General features: G+C 63.3%; 3 protein-coding genes across 4 annotated transcripts; all 3 read left to right on the top strand.

Moving 5' to 3' along the window:
- The first annotated feature begins 226 nt into the window (after positions 1–226).
- RGS14 (regulator of G protein signaling 14) lies at positions 227–7,990 on the top strand. Of its 2 annotated transcripts, none has more exons than XM_057378530.1 (15): positions 227–347; positions 1,681–1,702; positions 2,801–2,955; positions 3,072–3,164; positions 3,663–3,806; positions 3,959–4,108; positions 4,271–4,391; positions 4,478–4,602; positions 4,679–4,882; positions 4,986–5,062; positions 5,191–5,317; positions 5,574–5,655; positions 5,834–5,892; positions 6,078–6,192; positions 6,505–7,990. In XM_057378530.1, exons 1-15 carry the CDS (start codon positions 303–305, stop codon positions 6,732–6,734), a joined length of 1,749 nt encoding a protein of 582 aa, XP_057234513.1. In that variant the 5' UTR covers positions 227–302; the 3' UTR covers positions 6,735–7,990. The 2 variants fall into 2 exon arrangements, with proteins under 2 accessions (XP_057234513.1, XP_057234514.1); XM_057378531.1 differs by having other exon boundaries at positions 6,482–6,545.
- A 1,801-nt stretch (positions 7,991–9,791) lies between these two features.
- On the top strand, positions 9,792–13,546 carry SLC34A1 (solute carrier family 34 member 1). Its single transcript, XM_057378521.1, has 12 exons — positions 9,792–9,903; positions 10,041–10,223; positions 10,538–10,666; positions 10,744–10,887; positions 10,997–11,108; positions 11,201–11,396; positions 11,588–11,683; positions 11,792–11,891; positions 12,121–12,288; positions 12,443–12,559; positions 12,697–12,821; positions 12,927–13,546. The coding sequence occupies exons 1-12, from the start codon at positions 9,798–9,800 to the stop codon at positions 13,479–13,481; spliced, it is 2,031 nt and encodes a 676-aa protein (XP_057234504.1). The 5' UTR covers positions 9,792–9,797; the 3' UTR covers positions 13,482–13,546.
- A 575-nt stretch (positions 13,547–14,121) lies between these two features.
- LOC130580786 (alpha-2C adrenergic receptor-like) lies at positions 14,122–15,551 on the top strand. Its single transcript, XM_057378519.1, has one exon. The coding sequence runs from the start codon at positions 14,377–14,379 to the stop codon at positions 15,406–15,408; it is 1,032 nt and encodes a 343-aa protein (XP_057234502.1). The 5' UTR covers positions 14,122–14,376; the 3' UTR covers positions 15,409–15,551.
- The last annotated feature ends 3,199 nt before the right edge of the window (positions 15,552–18,750 follow it).

The raw sequence follows: 18,750 nt of genomic DNA, 5'->3' as shown, positions 1-18,750 counted from the left end.
GCAGATGGAGACAAGGACGGGGATGGGGACGGAGATGCAGAAGCGCCGCGGCGGCTCCCGGCCCGGGGCTGGAGCTGGAGCCGGTGCCCACCGGGGCGGTGCCGGCGGCTCGGGGCGGGCAGGCGGCCCCGCTCCCCCCGCTGCGGTCTCGGTTCCCATGGCGACACTTCCTGTGGCACTACCGAAAGCGGTAGTGCCGGGAGCGCCGGGCCGGGCCGGGCCGGGAGAGCCGCGCCGCCGGCCGGGGATGCTGCGGGGCCGCGGGCCGCGCCCGTAGCGCAACGGGCCGGGCCGAGCCAGGGATGCAGGGCAAGGGCAAACTGCTGGTGGTCCACAACGGGCGCATGGTGAGTCCCCGGAGCGCCGCTCCCCATCCCCCGGAGCGCCGGTCCCCATCCCCCGGGGCTGCCCCGCCCGGCCGAGCGGCGTGCGGCTCGGTACCGGGCCGGCGGGGATGTGCGGGATCGGGGACCGGGCGGGAAGGGGGTGTGGAGTGGATAACGGGCAGGCAGAGRGATGTATGGAGTCAGGAAACGGGCAGGCAGCAGGCTGTGGGGCTGGGATCTGCGCGGGCAGGGCAGGATGCGTGTCCAAAGCAAGCGGAGTATAGAGGGGTTTAGAGCAGGCAGCAGGGTATGGGGCTGGGTAATGAGCAGCGGGGGTTTATGAGGCTTGGACTCATTGTAAATGGGGATGTGTGGCGCTGGGTAATGGACAAGCAGTGACGATGGGGTGACAGGAGTCAGCAGTGCTGGTGTGCGTGGGGCTGGGTGGCACAGGCGTGGCAGGGCTGTGTGGGTGTGGGCAGCAGGGATGAATGGGGAGGAGCGAGGAGCTGGCGAGATACAGGGACGTGGGACTGGGGTGAGAGACTGGGCAGGGGCATGTGGGGTGGGATAGCAGGGAAAGGCAGGCATGGGATAGTGGGACTGGGGTGGAGACAGGGGGTGTGTGGGGCTGGCAGGGTCAGGGGCAGGGTCAGCTGGGTCAAGGGTATCACTGGAGTGTGGGCAGCACTTCAGCGTGGCCCCAGGCAGGTRAYGAGARACAGCRCTGTGCAGCAAGTGCTTGGCTGGGYTTTGGCCATCTYCCTGCCTGCTGTGGGTCCCTGGGTACGCCAGGCCCGGGGTTGGTGTCTGGGGTTGGTACCTGGGGTTGGTATCTGGGGTAGCCCAGCGGGTGCTGCAGGACACCCTGTCCTGCTGTTCCCTGGGCTGGCAGCACTTGGTCCCTGTTTTTGGGCATCTGCCTCCCAGAAGCTCCAGGCTCCAAGGAAGGAGGGAACAGGCAGTTTGCCTGGCTGGGGCTGTGGTTGTCCTTCCTTCCCTTCCCTTCCCTCCCCTCCTCCCCTCCTCTTCCTGTGCYGTGGAGGCTGCTGCTCTCCTCCCCTGTTGCTTGGGGTGGCAGGGTTACTTCTGATAGCGTCTGCCCTTTCCCAATTGCTGGCCTGGCCCCAGCCCGTGGGGAGGTGGGAGAAAAGCTGCACCCCCTTGTAGCTCTCATTGCCCTGGGTTGCAAGTCCTGTGGTTCCCTGTCACCTCTGCCACAGGGCAGGAGACACCAGAGCAGTGTTTGCTGACAGTGTCCCTTGCTCTGGCTTGCCCTGGTGCTGCTGCCTGCCCAGGTGCCACTCCACCAGCCCCTGTAGCCCCTCTCACCTCTCTTCTTTCCCCCCCACAGGGCCCAGCCGTGTCAGATGGAGGTAAGGCTGCTCTTTGCCCTGGGACGGGAGGCCAGCATCATCTTGAGGGGAGGGTGAAGCCCACAGGCAGCCTGGTGCCAGGGGCAGGGAGCCAGCAGACAGTGAGGTCCTGTGTCAGCACAGGCTGTGCCATGGGCGGGTGCGTGGCAGGGCCCCCGCAGTGCTGGACTGAGCCCTCTGCCCGGGACTGGCCGTGCCCCCCATCCCTCCCTTGCCTGTCCTTCCCTCTTGCTGCTCATCTGCGACTTTGGGGTGCTGGGGGCGGAGGGGCTTCCTGGGGCAAGGAGAACCTGGGGATCAGCCAGCCCCGGATTCTCTGAGGGGGTTTGTCTGTCTGTCTCACTGTGCACTGGATATCTCAGGTGGTTTATTCAACTGTCTCAGCCCCAGTTACCAGTTTAGACCATGGTTTAGAGCACCAAGAGAATCAGGCATCAAGGGAAGCCTGGCAAAGAAGCAGCCTGACACACCTCCTCTATTCCTGCCAGCTCTGCCAGGAGAGCTCTGCTTCCAAACCCTTTCCTTCTCTTGCAAATGACCCCCTGCTTCCAGCTGCACACMAGTCAAACCAGTTCCAAAGCTGGGRTTGCCCCCGGGAACTTCCATCTTTCTGAATACATGGTCACCCTGGGTTTCCCCGAGTGGGTTTTCCTCAGGGTTGGGAGCTGGAAATGACACTTTCTGTGCTCTCCACTTGCTGGGTTTGTGCTTTGTCATGGCCAGAGGAATGCAGAAGGTGGTTTCAGGCACCTCTGCCCACCTTCCAAGTTCCCTCCACTCCGTGTGCTCTCCATGTCCCATTCCACTCCGCTTTCCCTGCTGGCTGGGTGCCTTCCCATGGCCGTCATACCCCGGAGATGAGTCACAGGTGGAGTCACGGTGACACCCGGGTGGGCAGCATTGCCAGCACTGGCAGGGACAGCTGTCATGCCAGGAAGTGCCAGCTGTGGCATCATGGTGCTCAATCCTCCGAGGATGCCACTGTGGTGTTCCTCATGTTCCCTCATTTCCAGATGGGGGGATGGAGCGCTGCTGGTGCCAGGGGGGTGATGCTGGGGGACAGGGAGACAGCCAGAACTGACCCTTTTTCTTCCCCAGAGTTAAATGCCTCCCGGGCCCGTGGYAGCAACCACAGTGTGAACAGCCTGCCAGGCCCACCGGCCTCGTGTGGATCCACACAGGGCTCTGTGGTCAGCTGGGCTGAATCCTTCGAGACRCTGCTGCAGGACCGTGTGGCTGTCACCTACTTCACTGTGAGTGTCACAGCCCAGACRGTGTCACAGCTCAGTCCCTGCTCCCATTGGCCACTGGCCACCCACTGTCCCACAGCCACAATGCCACCAGACCAGCAGCTCTCTCTGCCCCGCAGGAGTTCCTCAAGAAGGAGTTCAGTGCTGAAAATGTCTACTTCTGGCAGGCATGTGAGCGCTTCCAGCAGATCCCAGCCAGTGACAAACAGCAGGTAGCAGCTCCATGCAGCTTTGGTCACACAGCTGCTGGGAGGGATGTGGGCACACAGCTGCATGTCCAGCCTGCATGTCCTGGGGTCCTGGCAGATCCCTGTTCTGGGGGGCTGGGCAGGCTGGGGACTCTTGCAGCAGGAACAAGGAGATGTGTGGRATGTGCATCTGAAAAGCCACAGCTGGGACTACCTGCAGAGAGCAGGACATGCCAGAGGGTGGAGAGTCCTTCTGGGGGGACAAACGAGACCARGGGCAGAGCTGGACTGGGGATCATGGGGACAGAGCCAGGTGGCTGCAGGGGATGGTCCCTCCCTCTCTCTGTGGAGAGACTGGTGTGTTGTGCCCAGAGCTTGGTCCTCAAGTCCAGGTACCGAGCTGCTCCTGGGGCAGGTTGGTTCTTCAGAGCTCGGGTGTCTCTGTGGGGGGAGCAAGGGGCACCCCTGGGGTTGCAGTGAGGAGGGGGTTGTTGGTCTCAGCCTGAGCTCCTGTCCCCCCAGCTGGCCCAGGAGGCACGGCGGATCTATGATGAGTTCCTGTCCAGCCACTCRGTCAGTCCTGTGAACATTGACAAGCAGGCCTGGATTGGGGAGGACATGCTGGCCACCCCCTCCCCAGACATGTTTCGCAYCCAACAGCTCCAGGTATGGGCAGCACCTGTTCCCCACCCGCAGGATGGGGGGCTGTGGGGCCACCCCACATGTCAYCCAGTGTCACTGCTGTCACTATGGGGCTGTGCCATGGGGTTATGGCCTGTAGGTGGGCACACCTACACACACACATCCTCCCTTTCCAGATCTTCAACCTGATGAAGTTTGACAGCTACACACGTTTTGTGAAATCCCCGCTCTACCAGGCCTGCCTGCGGGCAGAGAGCCAGGGGCAGCCCCTGCCCGACCTGYGGCCCCACTCCCGCAGCAGCAGCCCCCCTCCTGACCTCAGCAAGGTGAGTGGGAGGAAAAGGGGAATGGGGACATGTCCACTTGGTGCTGGGTCCTTTCCCTGCTGTTCAGCCCCAGGCTGAGGACAGAAAACTAGTTGGGACCAGGGAAAGGGAAGGAGAAACCTCAGATGTCCTCATGTTGAGATGCTGCTCAATTCACCACAGAAGTCGAAGCTGAAGCTGGGCAAGTCCCTGCCACTGGGCGTGGAGACAGCGGGCAGTGGTGCCAACCGCAGCCCTCGCCGGTCCTTCAGGAAGGGAGAGCGGCGAGAGCCCTCCTGGGCAGGTGRGTGCTGTGCTGAGCAGGACAGAGGGGCCACGCCACCCTGAGGGGTGTTCACGTCCTCACCGCCATCCCTCTGTCTGTCCTAGAGGGGGGAGAAGGCGGCAGGAGCGCCGTACTGTGGAGGGAGTCCCAGGGCTCACTCAACTCCTCAGCCAGCCTGGACCTGGGCTTCCTGTCCTCGGCCAGCACGGCCACCAGCCCCTGGACAGAGGTGAGTCGCCACCACGCCAGTCCTRCGGCCCCGCAGTGCCACTGGCTGGGCTCATCCCACCACATCCCTCCCTCAGGGCCAACAGAAGAGCCTGGGGGGCAGCGAGGCAGAGCTGCCAGCCAAGCCCATGAAATACTGCTGCGTGTACCTGCCCGATGGCACGGCCTCGCTGGCCTCCGTCCGGCCCGGCCACTCCATCCGGGACATGCTGGCCGGGATATGTGAGAAACGCGGCTTCAGCCTCCCCGACATCAAGGTGTACCTGGTGGGGAGCGAGCAGGTAGGGCAGGCAGGGCCTGCAGGATTTCTGCCAGCCAGCCCAACCCTTTGCTGGGACCACAGGCCGCTCTGCTGGCTCTCTCCTGATGGTTTGTCTTGTGCAGAAAGCGCTGGTGCTGGACCAGGAGTGCTCCGTGTTGGCAGACCAGGAGGTGAAGCTGGAGAACAGGATAAGCTTTGAGTGAGTGGGAGCTTCGGGTTGGCCAKCCACAGTACCCCAAACCCAGTCCCTCAGGCAGTCCCGAGTGCCCTGGCTCTGCCCCTGCCTGTCCCTATTTGCCTCCAACAGCCTCTTCTTCCCCTCTGCAGCCTGGAAATCTCCTCCCTCAACAAGACCATCCGCATCACRGCCAAGTCAACCAAGCGCATCCGGGAAGCGCTGCAGCCCGTGCTGGGGAAGTACGGCGTGAGCGTGGAGCGGGCGCTGCTGCGGAGGGTGAGGCTCAGCCCTCGGCAGTTTGGGGAGAGCCCTTGGGCCAGGGAATGCTGGCTGTGAGTAGGAGAGCAGCGCTGTGTGCCAGGCTCATGGAATCACTGTKTTTGGGATGGGCTGTGAYACCCCACTGTGTGCTAGGARGGACCAARGGTGCTCTGCCTCTGTGGACCAGCGGGGTCTGGCCMAGCATGTCCTCAGCCTGGGTGCCTTTGCTGTGCCTCAGTGAATGTGACACGGGCTGCTGTTCCTGTTGCAGCAAGGTGAGCCGGCCACCCTGGACCTGGAGAAGCTGGTCAGCACAGTGTCTGCTCAGAAACTTGTCTTGGAAACGCCAGCAGGTAAAGTGTCATCCCTCCCAAACCACGTCATCCCTCAAGCCACATCACCCTGCAGTGCACTCACAAGGCCAGCCTGCTTTGTGCTGCCATGGCTCCCGCTCCCTGGGACAGGCTCCATCCTGTCACTGGCCAGGACCTGGGTGCTGGGATGGGGCACTGAGCATCTCTTCCCTTGCAGATGTGAGAGCGATGGAGAGCGCTGAGGCTGCGGCTGCCTCCTCTCTGCTCCGGAGTGAGGTGAGCATAAAAYCCCACCACTGTGGTCAGAGATGCCCCCACAGCTGCTGTCATGGTCTGCAAGGAAAGTGGGCCCTGCTGTGGCCCCAGCACTGGCCAGGAGGCTGTGGAAGGGCACTGGGGACACAGCCTGGGGGAGCRCTGCCTCCTCGCCCCGTGCCTGAGGCCCGGGCTGCTCATTGCAGGAGGGAAGCCCAACAGGAGCAGAGCCCGACACGCGGTGGGAAATGCCCTCCTCCTTCTGCAGGCCACGGTCTTCAGCTGCCATGAACCTCAACCGCCGCACCTACGACCTGGAAGGTGAGACCTGGTGTGTCTGAAACCTGAGGGGCTGGGGCAAAACACAGCCTGAGGGATGCAGAGCCCATGGTGTGCTGGGGATGGGTGCAGGGTCCCATGAAGCTGGGGATGGGTGCAGGGTCCCATGAAGCTGGGGATGGGTGCAGGGTCCCATGAAGCTGGGATGGGCTCTGGGGTCCAGTGTAGAGCTGGGAGAAGGTGCAGGTGCTGTGCCTGGGACATGTTCAGGGTCATGTCAGGTGGAGAGGGCAGCCGAGGTGCCAGGACAAAGCCCCAGTGCCTGGCTCAGGTGCATGACCTGCATTTCCCCAGGGCTGGTGGAGCTGCTGAACCGTGCCCAGAGCTGCCGGGCCAACGACCAGCGTGGGCTGCTCTCCAAGGAGGATCTGGTCCTGCCTGATTTCCTGCAGCTCCCCGTGCGGGATGACAGTGCCTGCAAGGCATCAGATCAGCCCAGTGCCTCTCAGCCTGGCTCCAAGGGAAGCAGCCACCCCCAGGAAGAGCCTGTGCCAGCTCAGCCTTCATTGGATCACAAGCTCTGATGAGTCCTGCTGCACATCCACAGCCGGCTCGTGGCACCCCCAGGCCGTGCTGGGGTTTAACACGGGCCCGACAGCCCCTGCCCTGCACCGCCGACACTGCCCGGACTGCAGAATCATCCACGTCCTGTCCCAAACTGTCGTGTCGTGTCGCTGTGAGTGGCTGAGCAGCTGCCATGCCCCACTGTGGGGCCACATCCCGGTGCACATCGAGGGAGCCCTGTACATAGAGTGAACCCCCCTGTCCTGCCCAGTGCCTCTGCCTGCCCAGCACATCCTGCCTGTGTCGGGCTGGCACAGCCCCACTCCTTGTTTGGGTGGGGAAAGCTCCCTTCCAGCTGAAGGGTGTGCAGGATAGACAGGGTGGGTGGGGAGGAAAGGCAGGCTCCGGTCCTGAACCCCGGTGCTGTGGGCAGGCAGGGTCGGGAGAACATGAGCCAGTCCCTGGCCCCGTGGGAACAGGGYTGCCCCGTTGTTGATTTGCAAGTCCACCCTTCCTGGGGAGGGTGAGCATGGCCCTGGTGCACTGTGCCCCGGGCAGGTTGTTACGTCTGCGTTGTGTGAGTGTGGCCTGATCCTGCCACAGTAGCACGRCTTGGAGCAGGGCTCATGGTTCCTGCCCCAGGCAGACAGAGGCAGAGCCAACAGATCGTGCCAAAAAAGCCTTTTTTCTCCCYGCCGGAGATCCTGTGTGGGCGGCTGCTGAAGGGACACGAAGGAGCAAATCCTCACAGCCCCTGTGCCCCATCCCCACWGGGGCTGCGGTGCTCAGCCTTTGGGGTCAGCCCTGCTTGGTGCCAGAAGAATGCAGCACCTCTCAGCCTGGTGTGCAGGTGCCCAGAGTGTGCCCAGCCCATCACTCCTGCCAGCAGCTGTGCTGGGCTGTAGCCTTGAGCCTACATCTGCCAGTCCTGGCTGTGCCCTGCTGGTCCCCGTGCCCAGCAGCCCAGCGTCCCCAGAGATCCCAGACAGAATGTGTGATGGAAACCTTCCCCCAGCAGCAGCCAGGAGAGATCCCTCCACAGTCCATACGTGCCAGAGCCCTTCCTGGCTGTGCCTTGGGTAACCACCCTGCCACCACAACCTGGCCAGAGGCAGAGGGGTGACCCAGGCTTGCCCAGAGATGGGGGCATGGCCACTCAGCCCCACGCTGCCACAGCCAGCTGCAGCCCTGTGGCCTTAGTCAGAGCCCCGCTGTGTCTCTGTGATGCTGCTCAGTTCTGTCTGTGGTGTGGAACCAGGGGAAATAAAGAGCATTGCCTGGATGTGCCTTTCTTTCTTTCTTTGCTCTGTCATCAAGAGAAATTGCTTTTTTCCCAGCTCCATGTCCCCTCAAGCTCCCTGTCACCCATGGAGCCCTTCCAGGGCCAGGACAGGGCTGGGGCCAGCCCTCAGCTCCAGTGCCACACTGACCAGCAGCGAGGGGCAGTGCCAGGAGCTTGTTTTCCCGGCACTGCTGACGGAGTAGGGGAAGCTGTAGGGCCGACACGGCCAAGGACTTCAGCCCCGACCCTGTCAATGAGTGACAGCCAGAGCTGCCAGGGCCTCACTGGGTTAATGATTGTGGGGGCAGCTGGCCAAGAGCCCCTGGGCACGGGGCAAGTGCGGACACCAGCCTCCTGTGCACTGGTGGCACCCCCAACCTGGACAGAAGGGTCCCCAGGTCCTGCAGAGGCAGGACACATCCCTGCTGTGGCACATCCCGGACACAGCTCCGTCTGTGACTCTGTTGGTGGCTCAGTGATGCTCCAGCAGTGGTACAGATGTCCCCAGGCTATCCCTGAGTGCTCTGGAGAACCCAAGGGATCTGCCCAYACATTTGCACCTGGCTCATCCCTGGTCATGGGTCCTGGAAGTGCCGGATCTTGGGGAAATAGGGATGTGGCAACAGAATGCCTCTTTGTGCCCACTCCCATGGGCACTGGGGCTGGAGGGGCCTTTGGCCACTGTCTCTCCCCCGGACAGCTGTGGAGCTGAGCAGGCTGGGTGTCCTGTGGGTGGATGGAAACTTGGCTGGAGGTGTGTAAGCAGCAGGTAATGATAAACAGGGCCGAGGTGGTGACGGCAGCGCTGGCCTCGCTCCTCTCCTGCCCACCCCTCGCACATGCCAGGGAGATGTGGTGTCAGGGAGATGTGGGCTCTGCCCCACACTGAGCCAGGCTGTGTGCCACCATCAACACCAGCAGCAGGACACCAGGATCACACTGGTGTCGGTGTCACCCACCACCAATGCCCTGGGGASTGATGATATCACGCTCTGGGCAGAGCTGGGTCCCTCATGGCTGATGCTCCAATGGTGCTGAGGGTGATGGATGTGTGCATGGCCTCACCTCTGCTTTGTGATGCCCTGGCAGCATCAAGCCCTTCTCCTCCGCCTCCTCATCCTCCTCCTCCTCCTCCTCCTCCTCTCCTCCGGGTGGATGAACCGCCCAACACCAGATGATGGAGATCTGAGGCTGCTCTGGCATCACCCCTCGGGCTCCAGCAGTGCCCCAGCTTTGCTCATCACCACAGCAGCTGCTGCTGACCCAGACCCGGAGCTGGCGAGGTGGGGAGTGGGGGCATGGTATCCCGGGGGCGCGGTACCCCAGGGGCGCGTGCCCCATCCCGCCCCGGGGCCGCGGCTGACGCGGGATGTGCTGGGGGTTACCCATTAACTGCAGGAATTTCTGGGGAGGAGGCGAGCGGCGAGCGGAGGCGAGGGGCAACACGGGGCTCCTTAGACTTTGCTCTTGGCCTGTGTATAAAGGGCCGTGGTGCCCCACGGGCCACTTCGCTGGAGAGACTTGTGGATGTGGCATGAGGACATCGCACTGCCCTGAGTGCCCGGCCAGCCCCAGGTGAGCGGGGCCCTGGGCARGAGGAGTCCCCTTCCTGCCTCCCCTGCCCGCCCTTTGGGAGCTCGCTGGGGTGGCACAGCAGCAGACAGTGGCCCGGGGGACCAGCAGATGATGGGATGGTGCTCCTCAGTGGTGCCAGCACCGCAGGGATTCGGGGGGACGTGGCTGTTGGTGCAGCACGGCTGTGGTGACATGTGGCCACCTCTGCTCAGCCTCAGCAGGAGCGATGCTGCCCTACCGGACAGAGAGCCCGGTGCTGCCTGGCCGCTGCCCAGTGAGGGGAGGAAGGGTGGTGCATGGGCCACAGTTTGCCTACTGCCCCAGCCCCCAAGGTAGGTACCCCCAGCCTTCCTCCTCCTCCTCTTCCTCTCCTGGCTCAGCTCTGTTGTGGCCAGGCAGTGCTGGGCTCTCCTCTGCAGGGAGGTCCCTGTGAGGACGGGGCTGTAACGTAGGTGTCCTCTGTCCCCAGCTCTGCACCGGCTGCCGGGTGCCCACGCCTGCCCCTTCACTGTCAGCGCTGTGCCCTGCCCTGACCATGGCTTCCCCTGCCCCGGCTCCCCGGGGCGYCTGCGCGAGGGCCGCGAGCGCTACGAGCTGGACGCACTGTCCTGGCAGGGGCCCCGCCTGGGCTTGGATGAGCTGCAGAAGCCAGGTGAGACCTTGTGGGTGATGGGGGTGTCACACAGCACCTGGGCTGGGGAACACCCCAGAGACCTGACCCGGGGCACGTGGGGTGCCAGGATGGGAGGGGAGTGCCTGTGGGGGGACCCTGAGCATCCTGGGGTGACACAGGAAGAGCTGAGGGACAATGGGGCAGTTGGCACAAGGCACTCGAGGGTGGGAGGAGATGGAGGGGACCCAGAGAGAGGTGGCACAGCTGGGGACACAAGCCCTGTGCTGCCAGGAGCCTGGGGAGCCAGGGCCGTGCCAYAGCAGGAGTTTAACACTCTCTCTTGTCTTGCACAGAGCTCGGGTGCTGGGCCAGGGTCCAGTCCTTCTGTGTCTCCCTTCTAAAGGTGCCCCTGATGTTTGGGTTCCTGTACCTCTTCGTGTGCTCTCTGGAYGTGCTCAGCTCTGCCTTCCAGCTGGCTGGAGGTAGTAGGGTGGCAGGGGTGCCTGGGAACCTGGCAGCACCGGCAGTGCCAGCAGCCTGCACTCACATTCTCTTATAGGCAAGGTGGCCGGGGACATCTTCAAGGACAACGCCATCCTCTCCAACCCAGTGGCAGGGCTGGTYGTGGGCATCCTGGTGACGGTTCTGGTGCAAAGCTCCTCCACCTCCACCTCCATCATCGTCAGCATGGTCTCCTCAGGGTGTGAGTGTGCCCATGAGGCTCCTGGAATGCTGAGGCTGGGGGAGAGGATGGCTGGATGGGTTCCCCGTGAGCTGGGCCACACAAGGCTAGCAGGTGTCTCTGTCCCCAGTGCTGGAGGTGCGCTCTGCCATCCCCATCATCATGGGCTCCAACATCGGCACCTCGGTCACCAACACCATCGTGGCCCTCATGCAGGCTGGCGACCGCAGTGAGTTCAAACGGTGAGAGCTGAATGGGTCAGAGGACTCTCTTGGGGGCTGGGGGCTGCTCCTCAGGACCACCCCATGCCAACGGGCTCCCGGGCTCTGYGCAGGGCCTTCGCTGGTGCCACGGTGCACGACTGCTTCAACTGGCTGTCAGTGCTGGTGCTGCTGCCGCTGGAGGTGGTGAGCGGGTACCTGCACCACGTCACCCGCCTGGTCGTGGCCACCTTCAACATCCGCAGCGGGAAGGATGCCCCCGACCTGCTGAAGATCATCACRGAGCCCTTCACCAAGCTCATCATCCAGGTCTCCTCAGCTGTTGTGTTTGCCAGCGTGGTGTGTCCTCAGGCTGGTGGTGATGTCCCCAGCRCTGGTGTCCCTTTGATGGTGGTTGTATCCAAGTGTCCTCAGGCTGGCAGTGATGTCCCCATCCCAGTGAAGATGTCCCCTCCCTGGTGGCACCATGGGAGGCCTCTCCAATGTGTGTGTTGTTGCAGCTGGACAAGTCTGTGATCACGGGCATCGCAACGGGGGACGAGAGCCTGCGCAACCGGAGCCTCATCCGCGTCTGGTGTGGCCCTGCATCCCCACAGGTTTGTGGCACTGCTGGGACCACCAAATAATCACACAGAGGGTGGGTAGTGGGCAGGGGCAGGCTGAGGACACTGTGGAACCAGCTGCAGCCCACCCTCTTCCTGCAGATGGCTGCTGTGGGGCTTGGGTCACCCCCAAATTGCACATCCTCYGGCCACTGCAGCACCAAGAGCATCGAGGTGCTCCACAACATCACCAGGCAGAAGTGTGAGTGGGTGTGGAGGGCTTGGACAGGGCTGGGGCACAGGGCATGGGGCTGGGGAGGTGCAGGCGGGCCTGAGAGTTGTACGTGGGATGCAGAAGTGCTGGAGTCATGATGTGGGGCAGGGCTGGGAGACATTGGGCTGGGGTCCAGGTGCGGGGCTGTCTGTGGGGGCAGGTTTGTGAGCGGGGCCGGGCCAGCCCCAGCCCCTTGCCCAGCCGTGCTGTGGGGCAGGCGAGCACCTCTTCACCGACACACCACTGCCCGACCTGGCCGTGGGGCTGGTGCTGCTGGCTGGGTCCCTCGTCGTGCTCTGCACCTGCCTCATCCTCCTGGTCAAACTCCTCAACTCCCTGCTCAAGGGGCAGGTGGCCAAAGCCATCCAGAAGGTCATCAACACTGGTGAGTAAGAGTGGGACCATGTGCCACACGGCCACCCAGGCCCGTCTCCACTTGCCATCCTGAGACCTGTCCCTAGCTGTCCCTGACCCCCAACCCTGATGTATCCATGCCCATGTCCGTGTTTGTGCCCGTGCCCACGGCCACGCCATGGCAGACCTGCCACACCCRCTCAGCTGGCTCACCGGCTACTTTGCCATGGTGGTGGGTGCTGGGATGACCTTCGTGGTGCAGAGCAGCTCTGTCTTCACCTCGGCCATTACACCCCTGATTGGTGAGTCCCGACCATTCCTGGTCCYCTGCCATGTGCTGTGGGTGCTAAAGCATTCATAGAGGAGCTGTGCCTCCTCGGGAGAGCRTGGGGATGGCACTGCCAGCAGCGATGGGATGGATGGGGTGCCTCTCCCACAGGCCTGGGGGTGATCAGCATTGAGCGTGCCTACCCACTGACCCTGGGCTCCAAYATTGGCACCACCACCACCGCCATCCTGGCTGCCCTGGCCAGCCCAGGGGACAAGCTGGCCAGCTCCTTCCAGGTACGGTCAGCCCGGGGCCACGGCTGGGCTGGATGGGGCCACCAGGCAGGGCAAGGGCTGGGGGAAGCCCACGTGCCCAGCTTGACAGGGATATCATCCCTGCAGATCGCTCTGTGTCACTTCTTCTTCAACATCTCGGGCATCCTGCTGTGGTACCCGCTGCCCTTCACCCGGCTGCCCATCCGCATGGCCAAGGCGCTGGGCGAGCGCACGGCCAAGTACCGCTGGTTCGCCGTGCTGTACCTCATCATCTGCTTCCTCCTGCTGCCCTCCCTCATCTTCGGCATCTCCATGGCGGGCTGGCGAGCGCTGGTGGGGGTGGGCACGCCCTTCCTCGGCCTCCTCATCTTCGTGGGGCTGGTGAACGCGCTGCAGGCGCACAGCCCCGGCCGCCTGCCCAAGTGGCTGCAGACCTGGGACTTCCTCCCCGCCTGGATGCACTCGCTGCAGCCCCTGGACCGCGCCATCACCCAGGCCACCCTCTGCTGCACCGACCGCTGCCGCAGCCCCGAGGGCTGGGAGGAGCACGAGGGCCCTCCCCGCGACAAGGCCAGGCTGGGGCTGGACAACCCGGCCCTCTCGTACCCCGAGGAGATGCCCAGCCCCACCATGCGGGTGGGATCCCCCCGCCCGCTCCCGCACGGTGCCACSCGGCTCTAGCCGGCAATGCACACCCGGGCTGCTGCTCCTGCTGGTTTGCAGGGTGTCTGCTCAGCTGGTGTCTAATAAAGGGGGTGTGCCCATGTCCCTGGTGTGTGTCTCTTTGGGTCCTCCCTCTGCAAAGCCTGTGGCCACGGGGACCCGACATCCACCGTTCTCCCCGCTTCCCACACACCAAACACTGCTGGTGCTGCGGGGCACATGATGACGATGCCACAGCTAAACCCTGAGCTCTTCAGCAGCTGTACCGAGGTGTCACGGGAAGCATCTTCTTTCACTCGCCTCGTCCCCGAAGGGCTGAGCTGGCAGGGTCCGTGGTGCCCCACTGTGTGCCACAGCAGCATTTCAGTGACTGAGGCACAGCACAGAGCACACAGCAAGGTGCTGCGCCTCTGCAGTGCTGCGGGGCTGGGATCAGCAGGATACCGACTCAGCACGGCTGGGCACTGCCCCTGGACCACTGGGCACCCTGGCACCCGTGTCAGGAGCCCTCCTGTCCTGGTGACCCTGAAGGGAGCCCTTAAAGTCACAATAGCAACTTCTCCCACTGCCCACAGATGTTTGGGCTCCAGCCAGCGATATCGGCCCACCCTTCCCTACTTCCCTCCCTCCTTCGCGCCCGCCCTCCTCCGGACTGGGACCGGCAGAGCCAGCAGCGCTGCCGTGGGAGCCTCTCCGTGTTCCCGGCACTGCCGCCGTCCCGCATGCCCGGCTGGGCAACCACCGGGCCAGGACGACCTCGCCACCAGATCGGGTCAGTGCGGGAGCGGTGGCGGCCGGGAGAGCCCCYTGGGGACTCAGCGATGCTGGGGCTGCACCCGCAGCTGCTGTGGGACCGGTGAGCAGGGTGGGGAAAGCCCGATGGGGCTTCATCAGCYTGAGGGGCTGGGCCAGCATGGAGCCAGCATCCAGCGCCCTTCCCAACGCCTCCGGTAACGGCAGCGGCGCCGGCAGCGCCCCGCATTCACCCGCGGCCACGGGGCTCATCTTGCTGGCCGCCCTGTCCATCCTGCTGGCCACACTGCTGGGCAACGCTCTGGTGGTGGTGGCCATCTCCACCAGCCGCGCCCTGCAGGCCCCGCAGAACCTCTTCCTGGTGTCCCTGGCCTCGGCAGACATCCTGGTGGCCGTCCTCGTCCTGCCCTTCTCGCTGGCCAACGAGGTGATGGGCTACTGGTACTTTGGTGGTCTGTGGTGCAGCCTGTACCTGGCGCTGGACGTGCTGCTGTGCACGGCGTCCATCGGGCACCTCTGCGCCATCAGCCTCGACCGCTACTGGGCCGTGACACGAGCGGCGCGGCTCAACCTGCGCCGGAGCCCGCGGCGGGTGAAGGGCATGATCGGGGCGGTCTGGGCGGCGGCGGCCCTGGTGGCACTGCCACCGCTGCTGCGGCCACGGCCGGGGGGTCAGGAGTGCCAGCTGAGCCAGGAGACCTGGTACGTGCTGGCCTCCTGCGCCGCCTCCTTCTTCGTCCCCTGCCTCGTCATGGTCGCCGTCTACTGCCGCATCTACCGCCTGACGGCCCGCCGGACGGCCGCCCTGCTCGCCGCCCGCTGCCCGTGGCCCTCCTCCAGCGATGGAAAGGTGTCGGGTGTTGGCACGCCGGGATGGCGGCGCCGGAGCCAGCACCAGAGCGTGCTGCTGTGCCGCCGSCGGCTGATGCGGGCGCGGGAGCGGCGCTTCACCGTCGTGCTGGCCGTGGTGATGGGGGCCTTCGTGCTGTGCTGGTTCCCCTTCTTCTTCACCTACAGCCTGGGGGCTCTCTGTGGGGAGGGCTGCCACGTCTCCAAGCCCCTCTTCAACTTTTTCTTCTGGATCGGGTACTGCAACAGCAGCGTCAACCCCCTCATCTACACYCTCTTCAACCGGGACTTCCGAGCTGCTTTCCGCCGGCTCCTCGCCATCCCCCGCCAGCACCACACTTAGGGACCTGTCAGGACATTTGGGACGTGGTCACCAGCCCTATTCAGGGTTCACAGCACCTGGCCCCACCGCACGCCCTGGATGGCAGTGCTGGTGTGCAGCTCGAGGTGCTTCTGGAAATGCAGGATTGAATAAAATGAGACCAAAGCCTGTGTCCGGGGCTGGCATCTGCCTCCAGGGAGCCCAGAAAGCGGCATCAAGTGCCAGTACCCACTGTCACCTGTGTCATATGTATCTCTTGCAGCACTGGTGGTGATGACTTGCTGTGGCAGCTGCAGTGAGTACCAGCCCTCCCCACTGCCAGGCAAATGCCAGTGTCCCCCAGCATCCTCTTGCGCAGGGGCTGGACCCCACTGCTGTGAGGAGACAAAACCCTCCACGTGGCAGCGTCACCAGCACAGGGCTCTGCCACCACAGCAGCCYAGTCCGAGCCTTGTGCCTCTGTGCCAGGGCTGGGGACACGCCAGCTGTGCCACGCCATGGGGCTCTGTGGGGGCACACAYGGTGGGGTACAAGGGGTGCAGGTCTGGTGTGGAACACCCCACATCCTGCTCAGGGGCTTTGCAGGGATCTCGCTGCAGGAGGGAAAGGAGGAAYGAAATCGCAGTGCCGGAAAGGCCGCTCTCCCTCGGGAGAGTGTTAGAGATGGGATCGCATGGGAACAGGCTCCGGCACAGCCTGACGTGCAAGAGGCCACGGAGGCAGCTGTGGGGCGAAGACCCGGGGGCAACCACATCCCCCTTGGGGGGCAGAAGCCGCCCCACACCCACCCTGCCTGGCTGCCTGCCCTGTTCTGCACAGACACCCGGGGGTCAGGGGCTGCTCCACTTCTTCAGCTTTGYGGCTCAAAATAGAAAATCTCAAAACATTGGACTTTCTCTGAGCTAAAAACAGCTGCTGGCGCCTGGGAGCTGGAGCCCAAGGAACATTGGCCCCCCCAGCCCCTGTCGGGGTAGGTGGGGCTCAGCTGGGGTCTGGGGGGGCTGGATGGGATGTGGATATTTGCAGCACTGAGGTTCCCTGGGCCATCACTGCTGTCCCCATGCAGGGAGGCTCCTGGTGTGAGCTTTGGGGTCAGCAGAGGTTCCCAGTGGAATGGGGTCGGGATGGGCCCCACTGCTGACCCCACAGAGGCGCTCAGCCCCAGTGGCTGGAGCTGCACTGGCACTGCCTGCGGAAGGAGCTGCCCTATCGCTGCCGCCCGGCTTCCCCTCCCGCGGCTGCCGTTCGCCTTTTCACTACTGAACAACACTTTGCTTCTAAAAATACCCAGGAGATGAGGGCAAACATAGGGGACACAGCCAGGCCAGCTCTCCCGGGGGGCACCAGCCCTGTGGCAGCACTCCGGGGACCCACAATGGCCTGGCCATGCTCCCTTGGTGTCAGCCAGGGTACCAGGCACCATCCCTCCTCCTGGGGATGAGCACACAGCTCTGGGATGCTGCAGGGCAGGAGGGGACAGGGAGCAGCTGGAATGGGGCACTCAGGGTCCCCCTGCTTGGGCAAGGCAACACCAGGATATGGGGGCAAAATCTGAGTCAGCAAAGGGAGATTCAGGCTGATGTCTGAAACATCAAATCCTGAGGGCTGGATGAGGTGTTGGGAGCATCTGGTCCCCCTCTTCACCCTGCATTTTCAGGCTGTTTCTTCACTTTTCTAAGATTCTTTTGAATTACTTCCCCGACAACTCAGGTTCAGAGCCCTCTCCCTCTCCAGCCATGTCCCCGCCATGGAGCTCAAAAGCAGAGTGACAGTTCCACCATCTGTGCTGCTGCTGGGTCTGTTGGGGACATCAGGATCCTCTGGACACTGGTGCTGCTCCAGCAGCATCCCATTGTTCATTATTCCTGTTGGTGATGGGAACGGTGCTGCAAAATGCCAGGTGGGAGGAAGCAGAAAATAGCAACCCAAGGGTTAATGTTGGAAGTGGATGGAAACAAAGTCGTCTCGTTTGAAGTTCAAAATAAACATGTGCCAGCTTTGAAGGGAAAACAGCTCTAAAAGAGGAGCTCTCACAACATGAGCTCATCCCTCCAGGCAGGGTGAGAGAGAGATTACCCCCAAGATGTGGCAGGGCAACACATCCTCCTCCTCCTCCWCCTCCTCCTCCTCCTCCTAAATCGCTGCAGATTGGTACCCAGAAGATATGACATCTGATTTCCTGTGGATGCTGAAGGGCACAGCAGCCACAGGCAGTACCGACTGCACAGAGAGTGAGCACTTGGAGTAATTTTTGTTGTTATCATCCTCACTGCAGCCTGAGGACATGAACACTGCTCTCCTGCCATTGACAGAGACCAGTTGAGGGACCTGCCCATCTTTTCCTCCGTGCCCTGGCCACCAGCACCCTGGCACCAGGGGCAGTCCAACTGCCATCTCCCATGGACCGGAGCAAGAAGCTGGGGGAAGGCAGAGGTGATGTCCTTACTCAAAAGCCAGAAGCAGCACAAAGCAGGGCAGACACCACTTGGTTTAAGAGGAKTAATGAGCGGTTTTGTGCCCGGAGAGGCAGGGAGATGGGCAGGTCACCTGTGGAGCTGACATGTCATCAAGTGGTGCTCGAGTACAGGCCAGCTCTGCAGGGAAAACAGCGACTGCTTTGCTGGGGAGAGGTTCCCATACCACAGCTTTTCTTCAGACAGGGTAATGTTGCTGCTAATTTAGGTATCATTAAAAAAAAAATTGGCTTTTAGGGGAAAACATTGGTAGGAAAAAGCTAGTGGGAGTTAAAACATCAGAACGGCCCATGAGCTGTCAGGGTCAGCTGCACTGGGGGATGAGAAAACCCAAACCGCCACGGCAGCGGGGACCGGGGAGAGCGGCCACCCACCCGGTAACCGGCATTGACCGAGACACCAGGAACGAGCGTGCGTGCGTTGGAGTTTATTGAGGCTGCGAAGGTGGGGAGAAGCCCCTGAACAACAGGAAACCTCCGAGAGACCCCGCCCGGTGGAAAAACCCGAAAACACGGGACAACCTCGACCCCGAGAAACACACACGGCACCCCCGAGCCCGGAGCTCATTTATATGCAGCCGCGCGGCCCCGCCCACTACACAGCGCCCTATCACAACCCGCGCTGCTGCTGAGTGGCAGCTCCCCACCCAATCAGACACGGCGGGGGGCGTGGCCCGTTCAGTGCGCGGAACTTCCTGAGTGACATCTCAACCCTCCAATCAGCGCCCGCCCCTTCGCCCCGGCCGCGCTTCGCCGATGGCCGCCGGATGACGTGCGCTCCTCTGGCCCCGCCCCGCGCTCGGCTCTTCGCGGGGCCAACGGGAGGGCGGTGGCGCGGCGGAGGGGGCGGGGCTTCCTGGAGGGACGGACCAATGGGAGCGCGGCGCGGG

The sequence above is a fragment of the Malurus melanocephalus genome, unplaced genomic scaffold, assembly GCF_030028575.1.
Source record: "Malurus melanocephalus ecotype Western Australia unplaced genomic scaffold, MMel_1.1 scaffold_362, whole genome shotgun sequence".
Taxonomy (NCBI): domain Eukaryota; kingdom Metazoa; phylum Chordata; class Aves; order Passeriformes; family Maluridae; genus Malurus; species Malurus melanocephalus.
The sequence above is the reverse complement of the archived record's forward strand: the minus strand, read 5'-3'. Positions and strand labels throughout refer to the sequence as shown.